This window comes from Hemitrygon akajei, unplaced genomic scaffold, assembly GCF_048418815.1.
Source record: "Hemitrygon akajei unplaced genomic scaffold, sHemAka1.3 Scf000146, whole genome shotgun sequence".
Taxonomy (NCBI): domain Eukaryota; kingdom Metazoa; phylum Chordata; class Chondrichthyes; order Myliobatiformes; family Dasyatidae; genus Hemitrygon; species Hemitrygon akajei.
In genome coordinates this window covers 1,028,143-1,049,779 of record NW_027332032.1, presented here as the reverse complement: position 1 = coordinate 1,049,779, position 21,637 = coordinate 1,028,143, and the positions used below count along the sequence as shown (strand labels likewise).

Here is a 21,637-nt window from a genome sequence, read left to right as displayed (position 1 = left end):
ATGGTATGCGACAATTGGGTTTGGAGCAGAGTGCATCGCCTCGGAGATGACGAAGAATCTCTTTGTCTAAAAGAGTTTCGAAGCAGAACAACTGAGATTTACCAGTATGCTGCCTAGACTAGAGGGATATTCATATGAGGAAAGGTTCAGCGAGCTATGACTTTTCCTTTTACAGCGAAGTGGATGAATGGTGACTGCTTAGAGTTGTACAAGTTAAACGGCATAGATCAAGCGGATAGCCAAAACCTTTTTTCCCAGTGTAGAAATAGCTAAGCGGATAGCCAAAACCTTTTTTTCCCAGTGTAGAAATAGCTAAGCGGGGGATATAATTTTGAAGTGATTAGAGGGAGGTATAGGGACTGCCAGGCACATTGATTTACACATAATGGTGGGTGTGGGGAACGCGGTGTCAGGAGTCCTGCTAGAGACATACCTGTCAGGTACATTTAAGAAAATCCTAGAAACATGGACAATAAAAAAAGTCGGCTCTGAAGAACTGAAGGTATTTAGTCGACAAGAATCAAGGACGAAAGGGCAAACATTGAGGTCTTGTCTCAATTTTCTGTTCATGGCCGACCATCAGCATGAGCATCCACCTGAAACTGCAGCGTCTCTCATTCATTAACTGACCGGATCAGAGTCAGAAAAATACTCAGCCACTTACATTTGCGGGAAGTGAGGTGACGCCTCTGAGTTCCTACTCCTGGATATGGGAAAAAAATCAAGAATTAGAGTCGGTACGTCATCCAGTTTACTGTGACCATTTCTCACCTTATCACTGCCTCCCACCACCTGTTCCCTTCATAAGATGCTCAGCGGCAGCGTCGGGATTTCAGCCCAATTTCCCTCAGGGCACATTGACCCATTGGCGGTCAACTTCAAGCTCAACAATTCTACTAAATTCCTTCCCTTATTGATGCCGGAACAGGAGAGTTCTCCGAAAGACTGAACAGGCTTCTATCTCTGGACACACACTACTCCTATTCACATAGTTTCACCACTCCGAGGAGCAGTTTGATATGCAAGCCTTGAATCTGACACGGCCAGAGCATTCCCTGTATTCCGTAAGCATGGACACCCAGCCGATAATTCATCTGCTCTGTTTCATTTGCCGTACTGCTGGCACATAAAATATTCCACATCGACTTACATGCTGTAGGACATTCTTTTGCCCAAAACTACAGACCTGACTCAAGGATGCGAAGAAAGTACAAAATTAGCGAGAGAATCTCAGCTCAATGATAGACGTAGTTTTGAAGATGTAGCTGGAGAACATGAATCATTGAACATCCTGGATTGGGTAGATGGTGAGAGGACATTACCTATGGGGCAATTGGGCTTGGAGCAGAGTGCATCGCCTCAGAGATGATGAAGAATCTCTTTGTCTAGAAGAGTTTCGAAGCAGAACAACGGAGATTTACCAGTATGCTGCCTAGACTGGAGGGATATTCATATGAGGAAAGGTTCAGCGAGGTATGACTTTTCCTTTTACAGCGAAGTGGATGAAAGGTGACTGATTAGAGTTGTACATGTTAAACGGGATAAATCAAGCGGATAGCCAAAACCTTTTTTCCCAGTGTAGAAATAGCTAAGCGGGGGATATAATTTTGAAGTGATTAGAGGGAGGTATAGGGACTGCCAGGCACATTGATTTACACATAATGGTGGGTGTGGGGAACGCGGTGTCAGGAGTCCTGCTAGAGACATACCTGTCAGGTACATTTAAGAAAATCCTAGAAACATGGACAATAAAAAAAGTCGGCTCTGAAGAACTGAAGTTATTTAGTCGACAAGAATCAAGGACGAAAGGGCAAACATTGAGGTCTAGTCTCAATTCTCTGTTCATGGCCGACCATCAGCATGAGCATCCACCTGAAACTGCAGCGTCTCTCATTCATTAACTGACCGGATCACAGTCAGAAAATTACTCAGCCACTTACATTTCCGGGAAGTGGGGTGACGCCTCTGAGTTCCTACTCCTGGATATGGGAAAAAAAAATCTAGAATTAGAGTCGGTACGTCATCCAGTTTATTGTGACCATTTCTTCCCTTATCACTGCCTCCCTCCACCTGTTCCCTTCATAAGATGCTCAGCGGCAGCGTCGGGATTCCAGCCCAATTTTCCTCAGGGCACATTGACCCATTGGAGGTCAACTTCAAGCTCAACAATTCTCCTAATCTCCTTCCCTCTCATGATGACCGAACCGGAGAGTTCTCCAGAACACTAAACAGCTTCTCTCTCGGTACACACAGTGGACCGATTCACACCTTTTCACCCCACGGAGTAGCAGTGCGATATGCGAGACATTTATCTGACACCGACAGACCCTTGCACCATTCCTTAGGCACGGACTCCCAACTGATATATCAGTGGCTCTGGATCATTTTCCGTCCTACTCGCACATAAAATATTCCACATCGACTTACATGCAGTAGGACATTATTTTGCCCAAAACTACAGACCTGACTCAAGGATGCGAAGAAGGTACAAAATTAGCGAGAGACTCTCAGCTCAATGGTTCACGTACTGTTGAAGAATGAGCTGCAGAACCATGAACCATTGAATGGCCTGGATTGGGTAGATGGAGAGAGGACGTTTCCTGTAGGGGAACTGGGCTTGTATCAGAGTACATCGCTTCAGAGGTGATGACGAATCTCTTTCACTACAAATGTTTTGAAGCAGAACAACGGTGATTTACCAGAATGACGCCGAGACTGGAGGGATATTCATATGAGCAAAGATTCAGCCATCTATGGCTTTTACAGCTAAGTGTGTGAAAGGCGACTGCTTACGTTTGTACAATCTAAATGGCATAAATGAAGCGGATAGCCAAAGACTGTTTTTTCCTAGTGTGGAAATAGCTAATCGGGGGATATAATTTTGAGGTGATTAAAGGGAGGTATAGGGACTGCCAGGCGTATGTATCTACACATAATAGTGGGTGTGTGGAACGCGTTGTCAGTAGTCCTGTTACAGACCTACCTATCAGGTACGTTTAGAAAAATCCTAGAAACACGCACAATAAAAAGAAAGATGGCTCTGCAGAAATGAAGCTATTAAGTCGACAACAATCAAGGATTAATTAGTCAACAGAGAGCTCTAGTCTTCTCAATTTTCTGTTCCTGCCCGAACATCATCATGAGCAGCCCCCTTGTACAACAGCGTATCTGATTCATTAACTGACCCGATCACAGTCACATCATTCCTCAGCCACTTACATTGGCGCGAATCGAGGGACTGACTTTGAGCTCCTATTCGTGGAGATGGAAAAGAAAAAATCAAGAATTAGAGACCGTACGTCATCCGGTTACCTGTGACCATCTCTTCCCCTATCACTGCCACCCCACCGCCTGTTCCCTGCATTAAATGCTCAGCGGCAGTGTCGGGATTGCAGCACAACTTCCCTCTGAGCAAATTGACCCATTGGATTTCAACTTCAAGTTCAACAATTCTACTAAACTCCTTCACTCTGTTGATGCAGGAACTGAAGATTTCTCCAGATCTCTGAACAAGCTTCTCTCTCGGGACACACAGTGCACCATTTCACACCGTTTCACCCCTCGGAGGTGCAGTGTTATGTGCGGGCCTTTTATCTGACACTGCCAGACCCTTCCACTGTGCCTTAGGAACGGACACGCAACCGATACTTCAGCGGCTCTGGTTCATTTACCGTCCTGCTCGCAGAAAAATATTCCAAATCGACTAACATGCTGTAGGACATTCTTTTGCCCAAAACTACAGACCTGACTCAAGGATGCGAAGAAGGTACAAAATTAACCAGAGACTCTCAGCTCAATGATAGACGTAGTTTTGAAGATTGAGCTGGAGAACATGAACCATTGAACATCCTGGATTGGGTAGATGGAGAGAGGACATTTCCTATGGGGCAATTGGGCTTGGAGCAGAGTGCATCGCCTCGGAAATGATGAAGAATCTCTTTGTCTAGAAGAGTTTTGAAGCAGAACAACGGAGATTTACCAGTATGCTGCCTAGACTGGAGGGATATTCATATGAGGAAAGGTTCAGCGAGCTATGACTTTTCCTTTTACAGCGAAGTGGATGAAAGGTGACTGCTTAGGGTTGTATACTTGACAGATAGACCTCAGTATGTGCGGTTGGGAGACTGTAGGTCTGGCACGGTGGTCAGCAGCACAGGAGCGCCGCAGGGGCCGTACTCTCTCCGGTCCTGTTCACCCTGTACACATCAGACTTCCAATATAACTCGGATTTCTTCCATGTGCAGAAGTTCTCTGATGACACGGCCATAGTGGGGTGTGTCAGGAATGGACAGGAGGAAGAATATAGGAAACTGATACAGGACATTTTGATATGGTGCAACTCAAACTACCTGCGTCTCAATATCACCAAGACCAAGGAGATGGTGGTGTACTTTAGGAGATCTAGGCTACATATGGAGCCAGTGATCATTAATGTGTGGAGCAGGTTAAGACCTACAAGTATCTGGGAGTACAGTTAGATGAGAAGCTAGACTGGACTGCCAACACAGATGCCTTGTGCAGGAAGGCACATAGTCGACTGTACTTCCTTAGTAGGTTGGCGTCATTCAATGTTTGTAGTGAGATGCTGAAGATGTTCTATAGGTCAGTTGTGGAGAGCGCCTTCTTCTTTGTGGTGGCGTGTTGGGGAGGCAGCATTAAGAAGAGGGACGCCTCACGTCTTAATAAGCTGGTAAGGAAGTGGGCTCTGTCGTGGGAAATGTACTGGAGAGTATAACATCGGTAGCAGAGCGAAGGGCGCTGAGTAGGCTACGGTCAATTATGAAAAACCCTGAACATCCTCTACATAGCACCATCCAGAGACAGAGAAGCAGTTTCAGCGACAGGTTGCTATCGATGCAATGCTCCTCAGACAGGATGAAGAGATCAATACTCCCCAATGCCATTCGGCTTTACAATTCAACCGCCAGGAGTAAGATATGTTAAAGTGCCGGGGTTATGACTCAATGAATTTAAGTAAACTACTTAAGAACTTTTTAAAAGCTATTATTAATGCTTTTTGAGAGAGTGATTTTAGATGCATATCATATTTTTACTGAGTTAAGTATTGTATGTAATTAGTTTTGCTACAATAAGTGTATGGGTCATTGGAAAAAATGTTGAATTTCCCCATGGGGATGAATAAAGTATCTATCTATCTATCTATCTATAAGTTAAAAAGCATAGATCAAGCAGATGACCAATCATTTTTTTTTCCCAGAGTTGAAATAGCTAATCGTGGGATATAATTTTGACGTCATTAGAAAGAGGTATAGGGACTGCATGGCGTATGTATTTACACATAATGGTGAGTGTGTGGAACGAGATGTCAGGAGTCCTGTTACAGACATACCTATTAGGTACATTGAAGAAATTCTTAGAGACATGGACAATCAAAGAAAGACGGCTCTTAGAAATGAATGTATTAAGTCGACAACAATCAAGGATCAATTAGTGAACAGAGAGGTCTAGTCTTATCCATTTTCTCTTCCTGGCCGACCATCATCATGAGCAGCCCCCTTATACTACAGCGTATCTGATTTCTTAACTGACCCGATCATAGTCAGAACATTCCTCAGCCACTTACATTTGCGGGAAGTGAGGGGACGCCTTTGAGTCCCTATTGGTGGATATAGGAAAAAAAATCAAGAATTAGAAACCGTACATCATCCAGTTAACATTGACCATCTCTTCCCTTATCACTGCCACCCACCGCCTGTTCTCTTCCTAAGATGCTCAGCAACAGGGCCGGGATACCAGCCCAATTTCCCTTTGTGAACATCGACCCATTTGAAGTCAACTTCAAGTTCAACAATCCTACTAAATTCCTTCCCTTATTGATGCCGGAACAGGAGAGTTCTCCGAAAGACTGAACAGGCTTCTATCTCTGGACACACAGTGCTCCCAGTCACATAGTTTCACCCCTCCGAGGAGCAGTTTGATATGCGAGCCTTCTATCTGACACCACCAGAGCATTCCCTGCATTCCGTAAGCACCGACACCCAGCTGATAATTCATCTGCTCTGTTTCATTTACCGTCCTGCTCGCACATAAAATATTCCACGTCGACTTACATGCTGTAGGACATTCTTTTGCCCAAAACTACAGACCTGACTCAAGGATGCGAAGAAAGTACAAAATTAGCGAGCGAATCTCAGCTCAATGATAGACGTAGTTTTGAAGATGGAGCTGCAGGACATGAACCATTGAACATCCTGGATTGGGTAGATGAAGAGAGGACATTTCCTATGGGGCAATTGGGCTTGGAGCAGAGTGCATCGCCTCGGAGATGATGAAGAATTTCTTTTGCTAGAAAGGTTTCGAAGCAGAACAACTGAGATTTACCAGTATGCTGCCTAGACTGTAGGGATATTCATATGAGTATAGGTTCAGTGAACTATGGCTTTTACAGCCAGGTGTGTGAAAGGTGACTGCTTCGGGTTGTACAGGTTAAACGGCATATTTAAGTGGTTTGCCAAAGACTTTTTCCCCAGTGTGGAAATGGCTAATCGGGGGATATAATTTTCAAATGACTAGAGGGATGTATAGGGACTGCCATGGGTTTGTAGTTTGTATTTGCACATAATGGTGGGTGTGGGGAACGCAGTGTCAGGAGTCCTGTTAGAGACATCCCTATCTGGTACGTTTAAGAACCTCTTGACACCTCTTAGGTCAAAAAAAAAGACGGCTCTCTTGAAAAGAAGGTTTTAAATCGACAACAATCAAGGACCAAAGGTGAACACCAATTTCTAGTGCTCTTAATCTTCTGTTCCTGCCCGGCTGTCAGCATGAACAGCCACCTTATACTGCAGCGTCTCTGATTCGTTAACTGCCACGATCACAGTCACAACATTCCTCAGCCACTTACATCTTCGGCAAACGACTGGACTCCATTGATTTCCTAGTTGGGGATACGGAGAAAAAAGTTTTAGAGACTGCACATCGTTCATATAACTGTGACCTCATCCTAAGATGCTCAGCGGCAGGGCCGGGATACCAGCCCAATTTCCCTTTGGGAACATCGACCCATTTGAAGTCAACTTCAAGTTCAACAATTCTACTAAATTCCTTCCCTCTATTGATTCCCGAACCAGTGAGTTCTCAGGAATACTGAACAAGCTTATGTCTCGGGACACCCAGTGCACCTTTTCACACCGTTTCACCCCTCGGAGGATCAGTGTTATGTGCAAGACTTTTATCTGACACTGCCAGAGCCTTCCACCATGCCTTAGGCATGGACACACAACCGATACTTCAGAGGCTCTGGTTAATTTACCGTCCTGCTCGCACAAAAATATTCCACATCGACTTTCATGCTGTATGATATTCTTTTGCCCAAAACTACAGACCTGACTCAAGGATGCCAAGAAAGTGCAAAATTAGCGAGAGAATCTCAGCTCAATGATAGACGTTGTTTTGAAGATGGAGCTGGAGAACATGAACCATTGAATGGCCTGGATTGGGTAGATGGAGAGAGGACATTTCCTATGGGGCAATTGGGCTTGGAGCAGAGTGCATCGCCTCAGAGATTATGAAGAATCTCTTTTGCTAGAAAGGTTTCGAAGCAGAACAACTGAGAGTTACCAGTATGCTGCCTAAATTGGAGGGATATTCATTTAACGTCCCTTTCGCACATAAAGCATTCCACATCCGCTTACATGCTATAAGACATTCTTTTGCCCAAAACTACAGACCTGATTCAAGGATGCCAAAAAGTTAGAATATTAGGGAAAGACTCTCAGATCAACAATACAGGTAGTTTTGAAGAATGAGCTGGAAAACCATGGACCATTGAACAATTTAGTAGATGGAGAGAAAGCATTTCCTATGGGGGGATTGGGGATTGGATCTGTGTGCATAGCCTCAAAGATGTCCCTTTCGCTAGGACATAGAATAGAACAGAACAGTAGGCCTTTCGGCCCACAATTTTGTGGCAGCCCTTAAACCCTGCCTCCCATATAACCCCCACCTTAATAGAGCATAAAATAATACAAGCACACTACCAGAGGATTAGGGGATGCTGAATCTGAAGAATGCATTGGATGTGGAGTCCAAATTCGTGATTTCATTTAAGGTGGATTTTGATAGGCTTTTGATTCATAAAGATCATTAAGTTCATTGATAAAACAGGAGAAAGGAGATGAGCGGGATAACAAATGAGGGAAGATTACATGGTGGAGAGTCTCGATTGGCCCATTGGTTCAATAATTCTCGAACATCTCATGGTCTTATCGAAAACTAAATATAAATCTTCCGTGTACCGCACCTGTTGATGAGATTTTTGAGTCATTATTGAGGGGGAATTTTTGGAGTATCTTGCAGTTCGTGATAAAAACAGTCTCAAGCCAGTAGTGTTTTGTAGAGGGGAGATCCTGACTGAGAAATCCGTCAGGAAAATTTGAAAACCTTAAGAATTTATTGCAGGGCTCTGTCATCGAACAGCGTTCAGCCATTCACTTTTAGAGTCGACAACAGTTGCTCAAACGGTCCCTTCCCTTTGGAAGAGCGGTGTGAGGAAAAGGGCTTCACCACGGGAAAGTTTCCACCCCTCTGTCAGTGTAAGCACCCAAACGATACTTTGCCTCTGATATATTTATCGCCTCGCTCACAGAGACATTGTTCCCCATGCACTTACTCGCCAATTCCGAGCCTTTAAACGCTAATTGGTTTTAGGCGCCAGAATCTGAAGAAGCCTCAGTAGCATGCAGCGAGGTGAACCCAGAGACATGGTTCACTGTTAGCTCAGCGGGACATACACTATGCCACCTCACGCAACATGGAGTTTCATGGTGCGTTCATGCGTGTCATGGTCTGATCCGAAGTCCGCATTCTGGTTCACGGTCCTCCTCCGGAGCATTCCGGCACCGGACTCCGGGTCGTCCGGCTGTCCCTTGTTTCAGTTGGACTTAACCATTTGCTTCTGATGCTTATCTTGAGGCTGGGTATATAAGTGGACCTGGGATTGAGTCTGGTTGGGGTTCGTCTTGTCAAGCTTCCCTGGGAGCAAATGGCCTTGGGAGGCTAGAACGGCCATTTGGAGAACAATTGCTTCTTAGAGCCTTGCTGTCAGTAGTCGGAGGTATTATTGCGGTATGGTTAGGCCGTTTCCCAGGCCAGCTGTGTGCCCGTCTGCCACTCTGAGCTGGGTAGGGACCTGGTTGTTTCCGTAGCCAGCCAAGGTCGCCAGCCGTAACTGCGATTCGGAGCAGCCCCGATGCAGAGATGGAACTGTCTGTCGTTCTTCGGTGTTTGTCTCTTCCTGTCCTCACCCCATGGGGTAAGTCAGGCCGTTCTGCCGTTACCAGACAGATGGTCCTGTCCCATCTTGGTGCGGAGTGGAAGTTGAGTCCTGAGTTGTCGAAGGATAAGTCCCAGCTCTTTGTCTATGTATGTGCAGTCTCATGTTAATGTCTTGTTAAAGATGAATCCCGGCTTGTCGAAGAAGAAGTCCCGGCTCTACTATGTTGATGTTCAGTTCCTAGTCTGCCTCCAATCTCCAGCTTCCGAGGTTTGCAAGCCTCAAGACCCCAGTCTCAAGCTTCAAGACCCCAGTCTCAAGCCTCAAGACCCCAGTCTCAAGCCTCAAGCTTCATAACCCCAGTCTCAAGCCTCAAGCCTCAAGACCCCAGTCCCAAGCCTCAAGCCTCAAAACCCCAGTCCTCAAGTCTCGTCACGTCTTCGTCTGGTTTGAGGTCCGAGTCCAAGTCACGACCAAAGTTCTGGATCTTTGTCCAGTCTCGGGCTCGGAGGCCACGACCAGGCTCCATGTTCCCAGTCCCTCATCCTGGTCCTGCTTTCCTAGCCTAGTCTGCGACTTGTCCCTTCCTTTAGTTTTGTCCCATCCTGTTCCTAGTATTTCAGTGTCTGTGTCCTGCATTTGGGTCCATTCCCAACGCCCTCCTTATGACAATGCGAGGTGTTGTCTTTAGATGGGACAGTGATAATGATCTGAATCCGACAGTATACATGAATTAACATTGTAGGAAGGCGGGACAAAGATGTGGACTAGCTATGTCTGGGTGTCCAAAACGGGACAACACATTGTGGCTCTGCTTTACACTCTCCTTTGTCTCGGAAGACCAGCAATGACATTCAGATCTATTGCCCGGGAGAGGTATGCGGAGACGGAAGAGAAGCTGATGGATAACCTGGGTGAAATTTCATGTTTCATTTCCCTGTATGGGGTTAGGACATTTGTTATTGGTGACATGGTGGGAGTGATGGATTCACCCTGCGAGTAAGTGTTTCTCACACCACCGGATTGGGATTGTCCTGTTTGGAGACATCCTGCTGTCATTGGATGTTGGGAAACTGTGGGTTCGGATGAGGAAGCTGTGCACATGATATGTTGGCTCCGGAAACATTCTAGGAAAGTGTTGAATAGGCTGCCGGGTACCTTCCTTCTAGAAAACACCTGTGAGAGAAGATCCTCAGCCCTTTGGCCTCTGATCGCACAAAAGACCCAACTGAACGCCTCGCTGTGTGACCTACCCCAAGCAGGAATACACGAAGAAGTTGGAATTGTTGACAGGGGTATTCTGCTCAGAGAGCGTGTGGTTGAAATCATCTGCGTCGGTTATGACAAACCCACGGATAATCCTGGCGAACACATCCATCACTGGGAAACGAGTGATAAACACCTGAAAGATGTAAACACCGTAAAATGGGACCAGGGAAATTCCGATTCATCAGCACCCCCCGCTTTCCACCCTGTTCTTCCATTCAATCAGTTGTCAAGTCATATCTGAGATCACTTTGCAGTTCCACTCACCGCCCAGATTCCGGACCCGCAATACTTCCCCCTACACCTCCTCTCCCTTCAGTATCCCGGAACAGAAACAATCGGTTAGAAACGCACCCACCATGACTCACTGTATCTACCTCAGGTTCAGATTCAGATACACTGATTTATCACACTTCCTCGCCTTTTTTTTTAGACTGTCCCGTTGTTTCCTCAAAGAATACGTACATATTTGTCAGGCTTGATTTCCCTTTAAGATAAGCATGTTATGTTCGTCCTTTTGCACCGTGTGCATTTAAGTACCCCCCAAACTACCGGTATTCCTTCATATTGGACAGCAAAAGCGTCTTTAGGTGCCAAATTCCACACCCTCCTGAAAAATATTGATCTTATCTGCGCTGACAAATCTCTGGGCCTTAAACTCAAATAACTGGACCAAAGCCAGTTTTTCCTCCTGGTGAAGCACTAGTGTCTGATTTCAGCAGCTGATAAAGAAGTAACCATCAGACGATTCTACAGGGCTCCTTCCTGAACACCTGCCCCTCTAGACATTGGGGTAGGGGGTGTTCAGACACAGTACAATGTATTGTCAGCTTTCAGCTGATACTCACTTCTGTGTTGGTTGCTGTTGGAGGATTGTCCCAGAGCTCTTCGGGAAGCATCATGTAGATTGCAAGCACTCTACGCCCGGTCAGTGAAACGAGTTCTTGTCCAGTGTATTGGATCTTCATCTCTAAGGGTTTTGCAGAACATTATAATACTTCATACATTTCTTTGGAAGCACTCATATACTTAAGCGTTAGTTTCAGTATATAACGCTATGTTCCGCGATGTTGTGACGACATTATAACCTATTTTAAGGTCAACCTGAATCTTCACTCCCACACAGACCTCCGTATGCTTATCAAGGAGTTTCCTAAGTGATCTATTGTGTGTGTCTCTGCCACCACCCCGGGCAACACACCACACGCCTTTTCAATAACCCTGTCAATTTCTGCTACAGGTTTGATGGATCTATGGTGTGGATCCCAAATTTCCTTCTACCACCTAACTTCACACTTGTCGGGCTTGAACAACATCTGCCATTTCTCAGCCCACCGCCAAATCCTGTCACTGTTCTGCTACAACCTGCAGCAATCCTCTACATCATATATGTCAAACTCAAGGCCCGCGGGCCAAATCCGGCCCACGGTGGAATTATCTTTGGCCGGCGAGATAATATCTAATTACTATTAAAGCTGGCCCCAGTAATCGAAGCGCCTATGGCGTATGATATGGCTAATGCTGAGTTTATTCATGTATCAGGTTTTCAGGGTTTTTAGTGTTTATTCAGCAGTCTTGCTCGGCAGTCTTCTTCATAAGAAACGGAATTTGTAAAGTGAAACACTTTGTAGTTATAGCAGAGACTGAGGCACATGAGAGCAGGCTGATAAAACGGAGGCAACAAAAGCTGCGTTCGCATGCGTCCGACTGATCCGGCCCGCATGAAGCTTCATTTTGCTCAATCCGGCTGGTGACCTAAAATGAGTTTGACACCCCTGATCTACATTATCTCCAAGTCAGCAAAGCCGCTTGTCACCTGCAAGCTTAATATCCCAACTTACACTGCCTCATCCAGTTCATTCCGAGTCATGGAGTCATCGAGTCATAGAAGAGAAAAGCAGAGAAACAGGCCATTTGGCCTATCTGCTCCGTGCTGAATGATTTAAACTGCCCGATTCCTTCGATCACCACTGGGATCCTAACCCTCCATACTCCCCCCATCTATGTCAGTATCCAAACTTCGCTTAAACTTTGACGACGAGCTCGCATGCACCACTTCTGCTGCCAGGTCATTAAACATTGCCATAACCTTTGAGTGAAGATGGATCCCATCAAACTTTTCACCTTTCACCCTTAACCTCTGCTTGTATTCCCAACCAGCCTCAGTGGAAAACACCTGAAAGGATCAACCTATCTATATTTTGAATATTCCAGAAATTTATGTCCTAACCATTTCAATATTCATTGATAGCTAAGGTCCTCAAGACCCAGGAAGTCTCTATAAAATTTCTTCTGTCCTCTTTCAAACTTGTTTATTTCTCAGTTTTAACAACTTAAACATAACTTCCCATCTCCTTTACTCAATACTGTTATTTATTAAGAACAGTCTACAAAAATCATTAATTATGATCCGATCAACCTGTGATGCTACTCTCAATCAATTATGGACCTGTATTCCCAGATGCCTTTGCTCTGCCGCACTCCTCAGTGCCCTGTCTTTCAGTATTTAAGCCCTACCGTGGTTGGTCCGACCGAAGTGAAAAACCTCGCACTTGACTGAATTAAATTCCATCTGCCGTTTTAAGCACAATTTCCAGCTCGCCCAAATCCCGCTGCAGGCCATGACAGTATTCCTCACTGTCTACTACATTCCTGTTCTTGCTATGGTCCCTAAATTTTACTAATCGAGTTAACCACATTATCATTCAGATCCCTTAGATAGATGGCAAACAACAACGGACACAGCATCAATCCCTACGGCTCTCTACTGGTCACAGGTCTCCAGCCAGAGAGGCAACAATGTACTTCGCTGCTCCGCAAAGCCAGTGTCTAATTCAAATTACTACCTAATCTTGAATGCATCGAAACTTCTTGACAAAACGCCCACACGGGCCCTTCTCAACTGGAATACTGAAATCCATGTATACAATGTCTACAGCCTTGCTTTCATCAACTTTAGTGGTAACAGCCTCAATAATGTATAGGCAGGAAACTGAGCTGATTAATCTTCATCCATGTCAAAACAAATACTTATGTATCATTTGTTTAGAATACCTTCAACTAATTCCAGCAACAACATTACCACTTTTCCACTTGCATCCCTAAGTTGCGACAGGACAACAAACACGTCCTTCTCTGTGAAGATGTTGCCACTTTGCCTCTGTGCTATAGACTCTGTAGCAGTCTACTGACTAAATACAGATGAAAAAGAAAAATTATTTATGATCTCCCCACTTCTTTTATCTCCACATGTCTCCATACAGTATTAGTATCCCCAATCATCCCAATCATTCCCTTCCCTTGTCTGTTGGTGAAATCTCATGGACTCCATTGTCGCTCCTGATTCTTTAAAAAAAAACTATTCCATTGCATTAAGGTTACTCCATAAATAGATATGTTGTTCCTACCTGCTTATACGTGATACACATCTCCACTTTTTCTTACCAAGCGCCTCCACATCTCTAGAAAACGACGGTTTTCTACACTTATCATCTTAAACTTTTACGTAAAAGCATTGCACTCTCTCGACGGCAATGTTCTAATACTCCAACTTATCAAATACATATGTGTCTGGAACAGTCTGCCCCAGTTGACAGTCGACAGATTGTTTCTGATGTCATCAATATTGGCCGTTTTCCTACCTTCCAGGTTTCGCCCAGCGAGATATAGGTGCAGCGGTGCGCTATCAGTTCTAAGATTGTGGGTGTAGCTGCCGTGTATTCCAACCCAGACCGAGTCTTTGTAACGGCGGACCTGTTGACAGAGAATGGAGTTCTTACTATAGGAGTTGTAAGAGGGGTTCGGTGATGTGCGTTTCGTGATTGAGGAGCAAGGATGGCACACGACGAGGCAGAACGAAGTGAGCACAGCGACGGATAGAATGTCATGGCACTGAGCAGCGTAAGGTCTTAAAGTGGCACAAGTACCTCTGAACAGATACACTCAGTACTCCGCACATGTATCAATAGACCCTTCGTGGTCCGAAGGTACCCTGGCAAGGCAGCAGCGTATTGCAACAACCAACGTAGAGTTTTATAGCACTCGCAAATGGGTTCAATTCCCCACCGTCCACATCATCTTTCTCGGCTGTAAAGAATTCTCCGTTCTCCCCGTGATCGCGTGGGTTTCCTCTGGGTACTCTGGTATCCTCCCATATTACAAGGACGTATTGGTCATGGATAGTCATTGGTGGGAAGATATGTTGGCACTCGAAGCGTGACGATCCATGCGAACTGGCGCAGCACAGCCTCAGAATGTGTTGGGCGCAAATGATAATGACGGATTTACTGTCTGTAACAAGGTAGCTGTGACAAATCGAACATAGAACAGGGAACATAGAGAAGTAGAGGGACCGGCCTTTCAGCCCACAGTACTGTGTCAGGTCAATTAAATTTGTAATCATCTGGCTGACTAAACTAAGTCCCTCTCTCTTCACATTAACCGTACCCTTACATTTTCCTTCAGGTGCCTGTATAAACGCCATGGAAAAATCTCTAATGTATCTGTTTCCGACAGTATGAAAGGGATGAAAGGGTTACCTTATGAGGAAGGTCTGGCAGCTCATGAGCTGTATTCCCTGGAGTTCAGAAGAATGAAGGGGGATCTCCTAGAAACATTTAGAATGTTAAAAGGCCTGGACAGATTAGATATGGCAAAGGTATTTCCATGGTAGATGACTCCAGAACAATTTGGCACGGCTTCAGAATTGAAGAAAGTCCTTTTAAAACTGACGTGCAGAGAAATTACTTTAAGCAGAAGGTGGTAAATCTTTGGAATTTGTTGCCACGAGTGGGTGTGAAGGCAAAATCATTGGGTGAATTTAAGGCAGAGATAGATAGGTTCTTGATTAGACAGCGCTTCCAAGGGTATAGGTTGAAAGCCGGGGAGTGGGGATGACTGGAAGAATTGGATCACCCCATATTTGAATGGTGGAGCAGTATTGATGGGCCTAATGGCCTATTTCTGCTGATATACTTTATCGCCTTATGGTCTATCAACGTAGATCGCACACTCAAAGCATTCAGTGCACTCGGGGTGACAAACCTTGTCCATACAATCTCACGGAGAAATAGAGAAGTACAGCACAAGCCCTTCAGCACATCTAGTCCATGCAATGACCATTCAAACTGCTTCTCCAATCGACCTTCACCGAGACCAAAGACTTACATAACCATATCATCATATAACGATCCAAACTTTTCTTAAACGTTCACATCCAGTTCGCATGCCTCGCTTGAGCTGGGAGCTTATTCCATGCTCTCATGATCCACTCAGAGAAGAGGTTTCCCCTCATGTTCCTTTTAAACTTTTCAGCTTTTCACACTCAATCCAGGACACTGGTCGTTGTCCCACGCAACACCAGTGGAAAGAGCCTACTTGCATTTACCCAATTGACACCACTCGTAATATTGTAAACATCTTTCAAAACCACTCTCAATCTTCTGTCTTCTAAGAAATACTGAAAAAACCTTTTCAATATTTCCTTAAAGTGCAAATGTTCTGGACGCGGCAATATCTTCGTAAGTTTTCACTGTGCTCTTTCAATCTTAATTACAACTCTCCTGTATGTCGGTGACCACAACTGCAGACAATAGTCTGAATTGGGCTTCACTAACGTCTGGAACATCTTCAACACAACATCTCATCTCCTGTACTCAATACATTGATTAATAAAGGCCATTGTGCTGAACGGTTTCTCTAGGATCCTATCTACACATGGCGACACTTTCAACGATTTATGGACCGTATTGCAGATTGCTTTGTTCTACCACACTCTTCAGTGTCCTGACGTTCACCGTGTAAGGCTTACTGTGTTTAGTCCTGCCATAGTGTATAGCCTCACACTTGTCTGCATTAATTTCCACCTGCCATATTTTAGAGCATTTTGCCAGCTGGTGCATATCCCACTGGAGCCAAGATAGTCTTTCTCGCTGCCCACTACACCCCCAGACTTGGTGTCTTCGGCGTTTTGCTGACACAGTTAACCACATTATCATCAGCTGCGTTGATATAGATGAAATAAAACAACAACAAACACAGCACAGCCTATATCACATCAATAAGCCCAGGTCACAATCTGAGAGGCAGCTATCTACTGCCACTATCTGGTGTCTCCCACAATGCCTTACCTTCATACATTTTCCTGGTAAGTTCCTCAAAAAACTCGATAATTTGGTTAGGAATAACCTACCAGGCACGACACCATGCAGACAGTACTTATTTAGTCAACTGATATCCAAATACTCCTACATCAGGTCCCTTGGAATACTTTCAGGTAACGTTTCCTCCGCTGATGTCAGAAATTGCGGCCTAGAATTTTGTGGTTTATGTTTAAACTCTTAAAAATAGTCTTAAAAATTGGTTGTCCTCTCCTCCTCTGGTATCTCTCCAATTGCAAAGGATGTTTTAAATGTTTCTGCTCGGGCCCAAGCATTCCAGGTTATGATCCGGTCCATGGATACCGGACTCCAGGTCTTGCAGCCGACCCTCTTGTCGCCCTTAAGCCAAATAAGATCATCTTGGCTTAAGGAGGTGCACCTGTTGCCTATCAGCTGGCAGGTGGATATAAGGGACTCTGGTACGGAGTCTGGTTGGGTGGGTGGGTTTCCCTGCTCTAAACCTGTTTTGTCTTGTACGAGCTGGTTTGCCATGTTCCGAGGTGTTTCGTCCGATCGGCCCTGTTCGTTCCGGTCGTCCCAGCTTGGAGTATCCACGGTCTCATCCTCAGGTTCTGTGAGTCAGCCTTGGAATCACCCCGGACCAAGTTCCCTTCCGATCCCTTGCCTCCGGCGGGTAGCAGGCCGGTCTGCCGTTGCCCGGCAAGAGGAATCTGTCCCCTTCCTACCCCTCACCTCTGATGAGTTGTGCCCGTTACCTGCCCAGGTGTCCTGCGTCTTGCCCCGGACACCGTGTTCACGCCCTGGAGGCAGCCCTGCCCAGGAGTGATGCGGCCGCCCAGGCGGCCCTCCTGCCTTGCCACTAGCTCTTTCTGAACCCCAGGATTACCTCGCATGCCCTGTCTCTTTCGCATGCCCTGGTCTCCCCATCTGGTTCTATCCTTTAGTTATTCCTGTCCTGCCCCTTGTACTTCAGTGCCTGCGTCCTGCACTTGGGTCCACCCTCCTATCCCCCCTGTGACAGTTTCTCTGCACTTGTTACCCTCCCCTCTTGTTCTGACAAGCACATAGAAGTTTTGTAGTCTCAACATGTTGTTTTCGAAGTCCTTCCATGTACAGACAAAAAAAAAATCACATTTGACGGCCTCCTACATACTTCTTTTTAACGCCTATCACGTACAATACATGACAGCGTTACTTATCAAACTTTTAAACCCTTACTGACATCTCCTCAGCTACCGCCGCTGCAACGAAAGCATTCCGAGTGTGCGCAAATTCCTACTGGAGCACGGACCCACTAATTCAGTAAACATCCCAGTAAAGCTCCTTCGTACCCTCTCCAAAAGACATATCTTCTTATAGCCCTTAATTTACCCTTCACCCTTCCCTCCCTGGGGGAAGTGGGGCCAGGGTGGGTAGTCAGCAGGCTACAGTTCTCCAGCTGCGTCTGACTCCCCGGGTGCTGACGGATAAGCAGCTCCAGGGTTCAGAACCAATGACGGCGGAGCGGAGACAATTCGTCCCTACGGCCTGAGGAAGAATGACGTGGACGGGAATCTGTACGTGGCGGTGTCGGGTAAATAGAGGCTCAGATGTCAACAGTGAGCAATGATCTGTGACAGGGAGATTCTCTGGGAAACGGATGTAGCTGAAGACGGGACGTCCAAGGGAAGGAGGAAAGGAAAAGTAATAGTCAGCGATCACATTACCTCATAATCTGCAGTGGTGCAGAGGGCATCATATCCCAAGCAATGACTGGAAGCAAAAACACAATGAGAGAATCAGAAACTCAATAGACAATGCAAACAAGCATCCCACACATTCCACAAAACTGTGGATTCATTGATGTGTGCCATCAGAAGAGAAGGGCTCTTAGATCAAACCCGACAGTGTAACAAGGTACGACATTAAGAGAGCCGTGCGCTAAACATGGGGGATGTTATCTGGTGAGAAGCTGGTTTGTAGAAGGACGCCGTGCTGGAGGGGAGGGCGAATGTATTTTGTTAAAGGAGCTCGGTTCTTAGCTCTCATATTGTATGTTGCCGAGTGTCTACTGTTACGGATGTGGCTCGGTACAAATGTTTAATCCGAGTACTCAGTTGTGATTCTTGCCTCGGTTTCCATCGCAGGGAGAATCAGGATTTAAGCGATATGGATTGAAGAGGCGGAGTTTGTGAATGGAAACCGGGTAGGGAAGGGCAGCTGGTCCCGGAAAACTGATTGAAGGAGGGAGGCGAGGCAGGCAGTGCCTGGTCGGAGGGAGTGCAACACATGGAGGCAGCACTGGCAGGGATACAAGGAATCGGGATAGAGCGGCAGATGGTGGGACTGCGGAAGGAAAGGAATTTGATTCTTGTCTTACTCTTTGCTCAAGCCTTCCACGCTGACCGGCGAGGCGACAAGCAGAAACACGGGCAGCATTGTTACCCTATGAGAAACAGAAACAGTCACTATCCAGTATTTGCCATGGACATAAGGCCATTCACAGGGTTATACAGCAAACAGCCCATCGGCCCGCCGAGCCAGTTCTAGTACTCAACATCATTGTATTGCGAAATAATTCGTACTTTGGCTATAATCCCACAATTTTAACTGGCTCATCTTGATACAGGGGACGGAGTGTCAGTGTATCTCTACCCAAGCACTATCGTTCCCACTGCACCGCAACGGATTCTGGTTAGCATCCTCGACACCAGGAGAGCCAGCCCCAGTTGATTCCGGTCACTTAACAATCCTGGTGAGCCTCTCACTCCGCCTCTTAGATCTATATTGTGTGCTACTGAAGCCTCTGCTACATGGGATAACGTTCCCGCCGTGTGAACTATGCATGCCCTTCATCGGTTAGAACACCTCAGGTAGCCTCCTCCACTCCAGGAAAAGACAGAGTTTCTGTCAGAGAGATGGGGAAGGAGAGAGTGCGAGAGAATAGGCGGGAGAGGAAGAGTGATTGAGTGGAATTGGACGAACATGGTAAGGGAGGTGTAAGAGTGGGTTGAGGGTAGGGCTGGTTGGACAGAAGGAGAAAGTTTGGTGTGGAGTGTAAAAATAACCTTTGCACTGTACCTTGTACATGAGATAAACCAATTCAGTCAAATCTCAGCCGAGCAGAGATGTTTCATTTCTAAAGAGCCTTCCCACCTTCTCTGCTGCCCAGACCAACTTACGTTTCTCTCCCTCCTCAGTTCTAATGAAGTGTACTTCATCTAATGTCTCTCCCTCTCCTGACAGCTCCTGTCTGCCATAAGTATTTATTTATTGCAATTTACAATTTTTCACTCTCACGCTGTGCTGTTGGAACAGAAGAAGAAATTGCACCAAATATGTTAATGATGATACACTTCATTCTGAGATTGATTGCCAATGTCATCCCTTGATGATGGAGCAGGTCCCTGATCCAAAACATCTGAGTCAGGGAAAACATCCTCGCTGACTCCATCCTGCTGAGACTTTGCCCATTGGAGCGTGTCCATCTGTCTATCCATTTATCTATCGATCTATTGATCTACACATCAGTCGGTCGGTTTATCTACCTATCTACCTATCTATCTATCTATCAATCTATCAATCTCCCTTTACTTATGTACTTAATGGGAATTTTCTGTCTTTGCAGTGTATTGCAGCTACAAAAACACGTTTCACGTCACACAGTGAATGTCAGTGATAATAAATGTGATCCCGAATTCTCAAACAAGACAAAACCTGCAGAAGCCGGAAATCAGAGCAACACACACAAAATGCTGGAGGAACTCTACAAAGCAGCAGCATCTATGGGGGGATAAAATGTTTGGTACAAGAGAGAGATGGCCATAGAAGAAAGAAAACAAAATTGGGGAGTAGAACTAGAGGGAGGTGACAGGTGGGCAGGGATATTAGGTGAGAGGGGGAAAGGGGGATGGGAAATGGTGAAAAGGGGAGGGGGCGTGGGGACATCGATTTTGGTGCCGTCAGGTTGCACCTACTCAAACGGAATATCAGGTGTTGTTCCCCCAACCTAAACGTTGCCTCATCACGACAGCGGAGGAGGCCATGGATGGACATATCGGAATGGGAATGTGAATTGGAATTAAAATCAGTGGCCAGTGGGCGATCCCGTTTGTTCTGGTGGACGGAACGGAAATGCTTGGCGACGCTGTCTCCCAATCTACGTCGAGTCTGGTCAATATACTGGAGGCCTCACCGGGGGCGACAATGGTCTTCATTCTGAGACAGATGTCCATGGAAGAAAGAAAAAAAAAGGGGTATGGGGGGGGGGGGACTACCAGAGAGAGGCGATTGGCGGGCAAGCAGATAAGGTGAGGGGCGAGGGAAGGGGATAGGAAATGGTGAAAAGGAAGTAAGCGTGGCCTCATCACGACAGTGATTGATGGACATGTCGGTACAGGAATTGGAACTGGAATTAAAATCGCTGGCCACTTGTTCTGGCGGACTGAGCGCAGGTCTTTTTCAAAGCCGTCTCTCAATCTATGTCGAGCCTCGTTGATGTACACGAGGCCACACCGGGAGCACAGAACACAATAAAAGATTCCAACAGACTCACAAGTGAAGTGTCGCCTCATATGAAAAGACTGTTTACAGCTCTGAATGTTAGTGAGGGAGGTGTAGGGGCAGGTGTAGTACTTGTTCTGTTTACAAAGATAAGAGCCGGGAGGGAAATTCAGTGGGGAGGGACAAATGGACAAGGGAGTCACGTAGGGGCAATCCGTATGGAAAGGGGGGGGGGAGGGCTAGAGGAACTATTCCTCTTTCAACCCTGCTACATTAAACACTCCATCCCCTTCTCTCAATTCCTACGTCACCGCTGCATATGATTTCAAGTTGAGGCTTTTCATTCCAGTGGTCATCCATTTTAATTCCGCTTCCCATTCCCATTGCTGTATGTCCATCCATGGCCCCCTCCTCTGTCGTGATGAGGCCACACTTAGGATGGAGGAACAGCACCTTATATTCTGTACGGGTGGCCTCCAACCTGAAAAACTGAACATTGATTTTTCAAATTTCCAGTAATGCCCTCCAAACCGCC

General features: G+C 45.9%; 1 protein-coding gene across 1 annotated transcript in view; it reads right to left on the bottom strand.

Annotated features, from left to right (window-relative positions):
• Positions 1 to 1,936: 1,936 nt before the first annotated feature.
• LOC140723908 (uncharacterized) overlaps positions 1,937 to 21,637 on the bottom strand; it is a 98,364-nt gene continuing 78,663 nt past the window's right edge. The window contains exons 2-10 of the mRNA XM_073038447.1: positions 18,980 to 19,045; positions 18,327 to 18,372; positions 14,143 to 14,254; positions 11,350 to 11,471; positions 10,489 to 10,637; positions 6,866 to 6,898; positions 5,585 to 5,617; positions 3,220 to 3,252; positions 1,937 to 1,979 (exon numbers count right to left, since the gene is read on the bottom strand). Coding sequence (XP_072894548.1) covers positions 1,937 to 1,979; positions 3,220 to 3,252; positions 5,585 to 5,617; positions 6,866 to 6,898; positions 10,489 to 10,637; positions 11,350 to 11,471; positions 14,143 to 14,254; positions 18,327 to 18,372; positions 18,980 to 19,045 — 637 coding nt within the window. The remainder of the gene's footprint in view (positions 1,980 to 3,219; positions 3,253 to 5,584; positions 5,618 to 6,865; positions 6,899 to 10,488; positions 10,638 to 11,349; positions 11,472 to 14,142; positions 14,255 to 18,326; positions 18,373 to 18,979; positions 19,046 to 21,637) is intronic.